This window comes from Clinocottus analis, unplaced genomic scaffold (genome assembly GCF_023055335.1).
Source record: "Clinocottus analis isolate CAN_PGR_092001 unplaced genomic scaffold, fCliAna1.0.p SCAF_24, whole genome shotgun sequence".
In the NCBI taxonomy this organism is placed as follows: domain Eukaryota; kingdom Metazoa; phylum Chordata; class Actinopteri; order Perciformes; family Cottidae; genus Clinocottus; species Clinocottus analis.
In genome coordinates this window covers 6203365-6211821 of record NW_027175976.1, presented here as the reverse complement: position 1 = coordinate 6211821, position 8457 = coordinate 6203365, and the positions used below count along the sequence as shown (strand labels likewise).

Sequence of the window (8457 nt, the reverse complement as noted above, 5' to 3'; positions counted from 1 at the left end):
GTCATAATGGCTAAATTGTCGATTATTTTAAAGATGAAAACCCCGCTTCTTGTTTCAACCTTGGATCTCGGTAAACATCTACACGTAATTAATTTTTCGGGGCGATACAGCCTCGCGGTGGGAGATAAGTGTGATTTATGCGCCATATCTTTAAGCACATTATGGAAGCAACATAATGGACACAACTTAATTGCACATTACGGGACACCGGGGGCATTTCTCCATGTTATTAGAATGCAAATATACCGTCTGAAGTGATATGATGTCAGCGTAATGATGTCAAATTAGCGGTTACATGATGAAGAGAGGAGGAATACACGGGTTCCCTCAGTCCCGCTGTCGCTGCTTCAATCCGGAAAATGTCAAACGTTAGCTATTCATTTATTATTTAATAAATGAAGAGCTAATTCACCCTTTGCTCGGACGTTGTCCAATCAATTGGCCAAATTATGCCGTGGATGTTTAAGGGTTGAGGCTGGAGAAGGATGAGAGGAGTGATGGGGAGTGATGTACTGGGAGGGGGGGGGGGGGGGTGAATTTTGTAAAAACTTGATGTTTAAATGTTTTATTGGATATAAATATGTGGGTATTCTTGTATGGATGCTCAAGTGTCACATTGAGATTAGTTTTAGGATATTTAAGTGAGGTAATTCATCATCGTAATGCATTTCCTCGCCATAAATGACTACTCCATTTCAGACATAAAACGTCTATTCATGAGGAGAATTCGGTACTTGAGAAACTCTATTTCCAGAGCTTTTATATCCTGAGGAGGGGATAAAAGAAGAAGAAGTAACTGCAGCTCCAAACACGCCGGAGTCAAACTCGTGGAGCTCGTGGAGACGTTTCAAACGCGCGGCCTGTTTCTTTGTGGCGCGGGTGCGCGGGGGTCAAACCGTCAAGGTGACACGCCGCAATTAAACATCCTCACCGAGCCGTGTCGCCGGTGTACAGGGCAGCTGTAAGTATAATTGCTACAGGCCTGCGGGACGGAGCCGCAGCCGACAGCGGCCTTCACGGGGAAGATCAGCCATAAAGGAGAGCGGTAACACAATGACAAATGCTCCGACAGCGGCCGCCAAATTAACAGCGACCTCCCCCCCCCTTTGCTGTCTGGCGAGGGGCGATAATGTGCAAAGTCCTGTCGGGAAGTGTGCTTAATGTTGGAGATAATCTATCTATTATGCCGGTTCAACATCGGGAAGGGAGCGGGCAGCAAATGAAATGTTCTTTGGCGGGGGGGAAAATAGGAGCCGTCATTTATTCTGACGGGATTGGAGCCGGCAGATGATCCAGATGTGTGGCCGTGGAGGACGTGAACACGGCCGCGAATAGGTGGAGCAGTGCGGAAGCTGGAAGGTGGAACTCCGTGTGCTTACTAATTGAGCCTCGGAGGAAACTAATAGACAGAAATGGAGGGAAAAGGAGGGAAAGAAAAGAGGATTTCTGTTCATAAACAGTGTTTACTTAAAGCACCCCCAACGCCTTATTAGTATTAATAGCAGTGACTTCAGAAAGCTCATATTCTGCCATTGGACAGTTCTGTATTATTCATGATTGAAATGAAAGCCTGGGTAGCGCGGCAGCGATGGAGGAGCGCTGCATAGCAAACGATGTTGCCTATGCCAGTTTACATAACCGGCGCTTGGGTAAACAGCGGATTAAGCGTGGGGGGGGGGGGGGGGAGAAACGAGAGCAAAATGTTGGACGCACACATTTGCCTCTTGGAGGAGGCGAGCAGGACACCGCGGAGCGTTTGATGCGGCCTGGTCTTCATCTGCAAGTCCTTTTGAGCATGAAAGTGTGCGTACTCAGCCTCGAGTGCAACTTCTGCGATGTTGATCTTAGGAAGTCGGGTCGAAACAAGCACGAGCTCCTCGGCGTAATTGAAGACGGCATCTGTTAAATTGTATTATTAAAGCGCCGCGAGTGAGCATTAGAACAATTCTGCTCTGTTTAGGAGCAGCGGGGTGTGAGTTTAGGGCTCCAGATCTCCCCTGCGGGGGCGCTTTTGAGCAACACACAGAAGTCAAAGTCCCCCGATGGAGCCGGATTACACAGATACACCACTTTGTAGTAGGGGGAAAGACATCGTCAGGTGTAATCCTGCTCCAAAACTTACTTTGAGAATCATTTTCTGGGCAAAACTTGTGTTTACTCGAGTGTGCGAACGAACATCCGCAACGTTCCCCTCTGCACACATGTTTGCATCTCAACCAGCAGGCGTTAGATGTAAGACACACGAGCAAAAGCACCAGGCAAGAAAAAAACACGGCAACAGATACTGAATCAATCTTTATTTATATTAAATTAAAAATATACTTTTGACAGATTCATGTAACAAACATGAGGAACGTTTTTTTTTTTTCTATGATATAAAGCTTTGGGTATGGTTTCAAATAACTCAGAGAGATAGTCAGCAGTGAGCGTCTTGGACACAGGGAGGAGGGGGAGGAGCCAGCAGCGGCGAGGAGGAGGAGTTACCGCCTCCTCTCGACGACGTCTCCTCTGAAAGCATGCAGAACCAATCAGAAATGAACTGGAAACTGGGCGTACTGTGAAGGCTGAGGACAGGAGGAAGAGGAGGAGGAGGAGGAGGATGTGGCTCAGTAATGTTTCCGGTAGAAAGTACGCACTTTATGAGAGTTAAAAAGAGGAAAAGAAGGTATTTTTCTTGTACTGGATACCAACGAAACGTGGCGGGTATTGGGGGAAGCGAGACAGAGACACGCCCCCTGACCCGCCATCACTTTTACAGTGTTCACCTAAACTGAAACATTACATGAGGACAGCCACAAAAGCTCTGGGGGGGGGAAAAAGAAGAAGAAGAAGAAGAAGAAAGGCTTCACAAGAGTTTCACATGAGAAAGGGTCAACAAGCACTTTTAAAATCAAAGTCCCATTAGTCAAAAGGTACACTTACATAAAGCAAATATGTACGGCTCTTTTTGTACAGCTTGTCATAAGCGGGGGGGAAACAGCAGTCGGAGAGAAGACCATATAAATACAAAGCGTCGACCTCCTTATTTACAAATTCACCACGTCGGCCATTTCAGTGCTTTATAAAAATACTATTCACATTTGTTGTTGAAGTGTGTTAGAGAAGTTCTGGAGGAAACCCCAAAGATTCTGTACATTTGGACTGATCTGATCGTTGAAAAGGAAAGCGATGCTTTGTGCAATTAAGATGTGAAACAATGGGCAGGAAAAGAAACCATACGGGTTGGAGAAAGAAATGAACCCAACGACAAAAGACGATATAATCGGGTACAATACACAATAACACATCCCATGAAAGATGCCAAAAAAAATCAGGTTTGTGCTACTGAATTCAGTACAGAAAAGAAGAAAAGAAATTGCGTTATTGTTTTCTCCCACAATGAAAATTGAATATAACACTGTCGTCAATGTGGAGACACGAAGGCGGAGGGCAGTAAAACACTTTGGGTACCATGCAAGGTGATATTGTCCTGTACAAGGATTCACTTCAGTACAACAACATGGCTACATGCCTCTGCACCTTGGCTCGGAGGAAAAAACGGTAAAAAGTGGAACTAAAAAAAAGGAATCAGCCTCTAACAGTGTGCTCTTGAAGTGCCGCGGGAGGCTTTAGAGCTGAGACGGATTCGCAGCGGCTAACAAAGTCCAATGCCAAAGCGAAATATGTTCCAAATGAGATATTAGCCAGGAGAGATGGGAAATGATTGCTTCCACGAGAAAATAAAGAAAACAAATTGTGGCGCAGGAATAACAAAAAAAAAAAGAAGAGAAAAGGTAACCAGAGCTGGCAATGAACCCTGGAGAAGATTCAATTAAAAGCGGAGCGTCTTGGATCCTCTGAAGTGCCGTCGTCTCGTCTGGTTCTGATTCAAACACGCATTTTGAGTGCGCGGTATAATTTAGGCCAAAGAGAGACACCGAGGCGTTCTCTCATCACCGCCGTCAGGCCTTTTTCCTTCTGTCTGAAACTCAAGATTTGCCAGACGCTTCCATCTCTCAGTATAAACAAGCTCAAACGCGCTATAAATGTTTCATATTGATATTTAAATGCTTTCTGGAGTTCATTGAATCGGAGCTCCAAAGGGGACGACAAAACACTCCTTCATCAAATAATCATGATACCATCAAAGCAGTATTATGAATACTGTGTGAAGCAAATAATAATACAAAAATAAGGATATTCTTGGAGCGGGTCAGCAGCTCCTAAAAGGTGTTTTCCTCGGTGAACTCCCCCTGACTTTTGCTGGAGCTGTTGCTCTCTGAAGTGGTGAACGACCACATAAACAAGTTCAACGTTTCAGTAACGAAGGGTGGAAATCATTTTTTTTGATTTTTTTTTCATTTCTACCCGCGAGTTTGATCAAAGTGCTCCGTGGGGAGGACGAACATACGCAGCTTACTCCGACGAACACTTTCACACACACAGAAGCAGACGTTAAAATACACAAAATAAATATCCTCGATTTAAAAAACAGCGCGGGCAGAGCTCTGCCTCGGTAGAGTGACTAAATAATTACATTACGCTAATAACAGAGTGTGGCCGGGGGAAAAAAAAGAAACTTTTTAAAGGCGAAAGGTTCAGAAACTACACGATTTTGTTCATATTGATTGAACTAAGATACGCTTCTTGGAAGAGGACCTCTGAGGCGAACCATCATTACAACATTTTACTCTTGATCTTTTTTAGTTTGGCAAGCGTGGTGGTGTTTTCCCACCCACAGGTCTCCTGGTCGGCTCGGCGGAAGAGCTAATGGCTGGAACGGGCGGCGCTTTTTTTTTTTCCGTTGGCTGGCAGTTTGCCCGCAGAGGCGTCGGTCGCGAGGGTGAGGAGCCGTTCTCTCGACACCGAAAAGCGGGGGGGGGAAAACCGGCGCTCGATTGGCGATCTCGAGAGGAAACTTTCGGCCTCGCGCTGGAAAGTAGAGACGTCTGCGAAGCCTTTTGAAGAGGGAGCATCGTCGAAAAACAATGGCCGGACTGCTATTCCAGTGTGGGGAAAAGCTACGGCGGCGCTAGGAAATAAGAAAGAAGCATTTACGAGTTTCCCAGCAGTCGCCGGATTATATTCACCACCAAAGAGCAGGGCCGAGCCTCTCGAACTGAGTTGGAAGCGTCCGTCCTCGGAGGCGACGTCGGCTGGTTGGCGGTTCATGAGTTCTGACTTCAGGTCCTTCAAGGATATCGGACAATTCGGTGCCGAGCGAAGCGGCCAAAGTGCAACCGACGGCGCACACGGGCGTGGTCTCCATCTTTGTTGGTGATCGTTTGTCTAAATGAAATAACGTTTAACGGTTTCAGATTGTGCAGGTCGCTTCGCCGCCGCCGACCAAACCGGATAAATCAGGAGTGCCGGGCGGTCGGGCCTGCAACGGGCTCCTGAGCTGCAAGGTGCCGCTAACGAATGGCTACATGACGGAATAAATGACCCAGAATGCACCGCTTTCCCCCGTGTTCGCCAGTATCAAGTCCACCTCGGCTGCCGTGGACACAGCGAAAGAGCTCAGGAGAGGTGATTTCGAGAAGAACTGGGTTTCCGAGCGAGAACAAAAGAGTCATGAATTAACCGCGACAAAATCATAAAGAAATCATAAACCCATCACTTTCTGGGAATCAATGGATCCTTCACGCGTTCGATTCCAGACATTAAAAGTGTTTTTCTACTCGACGGTCGTCCCGCGGTGGAAAACCTCGAGGTCGGATCGGTCGACCAGCTCTTCACCGCCAGCTTTTTTTCCCACAGACACCCGCTAAACACACACACACACACACACACACACACACACACGCACTAGTCTGGGTTTACTGTGCTCTGCTGGTGCTGTCTTGTTCATTCCTTGAGGTCTTCATTAGGAGGCTTGTATGAACTTTCCCTCCCCTCTCTGCAGAATCTTTTTCCTCTCTCGCCTCACACTCTGTCTCTATAATCACCATTTTTACTTCAGCTGCTTCACGGACGGTCTTTTCACACGATTCAGCAGATACAGGAAGCTGTACTCTCGTGGCAAGACACTCTTTACGCATCTGTTAGCTTCATGGTCTGAACGGGGGAAAACCAGTGTATAAAAAATCCATCTCCTCAGCACCGCGAGCAGTGTTTATAAAATGTTTACAGTGTTTTATTCCCTTACCCCCTTTGGCTCGAACAACGGCTGTTTTTTTGATCAGCAGTCAGCCGGCCAAACACAACCAAACAGCAGTTGCCTTGTGTGTTTTCAGGTCCGTGGTGGAACTACTAACGTAGCACACGCGTCACAGTATCACAGTTACAGTAGAAAGATGAGATGAGTTTCACATATTTGATGGAAAATTCAAGAAGGTACGGTATATTCCTATAGGCAAAGAGATGGAATATGATTGATCGGCTTTCAGCGCTCCGTCTTTTATTGGACTGGAAGTCTTGACTCGACCATCTCAGTCCTTTTATCCTCCACCGTACATATTTGCCGTTTCGCCTCGCTCGACAAGGTCGTCCACAAAACAAGATATCTAACAGAGTGTGTTCGCCCTGTCTGTTTGCTTATTGCAGAAAAACCCTGACAGGCGTATTGTTCATCCTTAGACCTTTATGCTTAAAGATAAAAATAACAAAACATCTCGCCCCCTCTCGTGAATCTGACACCGCAGCGGCTGGCAGTGAGTTCAGGTCCCCCTTGAGCCAAATCCATCTCGTTTGACCCCGTCGTGGTCGACGCGGTGCGTCCGACGTCCGACGTCCTCCGCGTGTTAAAAAAACCACCACAACCATCGCGTTCTCACCGACATGGAGCGCAGTCTCTATATCTACAGGACAGAAATGGACTGGATTGGATACAGTGAGGGTGAGTCTGAGCTGGGTCCGCGTGGCTCGGTTCGGTCCACCTCCGTGTCGCTACGGTCCACAGCGGATGGCACGTCGTTTGGAAAGAGTTGGGAGGGGGAGGGGCCTCTGGTTGCGGCCGCTCCCCTCGGTGTGGAACAGTGGAACCGGAGGATGTCTGGGAGGCGGGAGTCAGATTGAGGAACGTTTTGAGTGGAGCGGCTTAGACCACAGTGTTTCGCTGCCGGTAGGGTGGAGGCGGCAGGACGGTGCCAGATTTCAGGGAAAACTCTGACATGTATTCGGGGTTTTCCGCCACCGCCGGCCGTATGTGTCCGTTCTGTTTGTAGAAGAGCTTGGCGTTGGTGGAACCGCCCTGGGCGCCCTCGGGCGCCGCCGGGTTCGACGGCTTGGGAGGCAAGCTGTGCTGCCAGTATTCTGGATTGTCAAAGGTCACCTTCAGCTTTTTCCCGCTCATCTTGCCCGGCATCAGTCCGTGCTTCAGCATGCCGGCGGCGGCGGCGGCGGAGTGCGCGCCGGCGTGGATCTGGTAGGCCGGCAGGCTGCCGTGCCCGATGGTGGCCGAAGCGGAGAGGGCGCCCGACTGGCACACCTGGGCTTGGCCGGTGGTTCCCGTTTGGCTCTGGCCGGCGGAGACGCCGCCTGGATTGCCAGGTTGTCCCGCGGGTTTGATGGTGTGGTGGGCGTGGAGGACGTGGGCCGGCGGGCCGTGGTGGCAAGGCATGCCAGATGGAGACGGCTGGCCAGCGGGGAGGGGGTAGTGGGGCAGGCTGGTCTGGATGGTTAGCGGGAGATGGGCGCCTATAGACGGGATGGAAGAAGGGGGATGGGTGGGAAGGGGCAGGCCGTTTCTCCTCAGGGCCTCCAGGCCCAGCTCGGCGGGGCTGTGGAAGGTGTTGAGGTACAGCGGCTCGTTGATGTACTCGTCCTCTCCTTTGGGCTGGCTGTTGGGTGTGCTGTGGTAGCCCGGGTTATCCAGGGCGTGGATCTCGCCGTTCTTACGGCGCGAGACAAACGGGTTCTCCTCAATCGGATTCAGATATTCTGCAGCAACAGATCAGGAAAGAAAGGGGCAGGGAGGGTGAGAAAAGGAGTTTATGAGAGAATAAGACAGACAAACAAAAGATCCACAGAAATCCAATCACGAGAAGCGCAAACAAAAGAAATGGAAATTGAAAGCGAGTGGGAGAAAGTGATCACTCGCTAATGAGGCGAGAAGATGGAGATGATGATGGCGATAATGGCAGCCACTCAGGGCCGGGCAGGCAGCGTGCCAGCAGTTCTTTGGCACTGGAAACTCCATCTGCCGGGGGTGAAAATGCCAGCAAATGACCCCTCTTCGCTGCTTCCAAGCGCTATAATAGTGGGGTTTGAAACCTATTGATTTTGCCCACTCTTCCGCTCCTTGACATTGCATCAGATGCATTTCGCTGCAGGCTTTGTTACATTTTTTTTTTTTTTTTTTCTGGAAAAGCTGCTCAAAAATCAAAGACGGTAGAGCAAGAGCAGGCCTGATAGAGCGAATTACGATCAAAGGCAAAACATGACTCCGTAGCAGCTGACATACAGCGGCGGTAGAAACTGTGTGGGAATTTTAATCAATGGAATGAAACGAACGGGCTAAATGACAGAGCGAATGGA

The 8457-nt window shown here is 48.9% G+C and overlaps 1 protein-coding gene across 6 annotated transcripts in view; it reads right to left on the bottom strand.

Moving 5' to 3' along the window:
• Nucleotides 1-2905: 2905 nt before the first annotated feature.
• The window catches only part of LOC137793836 (receptor tyrosine-protein kinase erbB-4-like), a 188042-nt gene continuing 182490 nt past the window's right edge, over nucleotides 2906-8457 (bottom strand). For all 6 annotated transcript variants that reach the window (XM_068590179.1, XM_068590181.1, XM_068590180.1 and 3 more), the window contains one exon: nucleotides 2906-7860. In XM_068590179.1, the coding sequence (XP_068446280.1) occupies nucleotides 7019-7860 (842 nt within the window). In that variant the 3' untranslated portion in view covers nucleotides 2906-7018. The remainder of the gene's footprint in view (nucleotides 7861-8457) is intronic.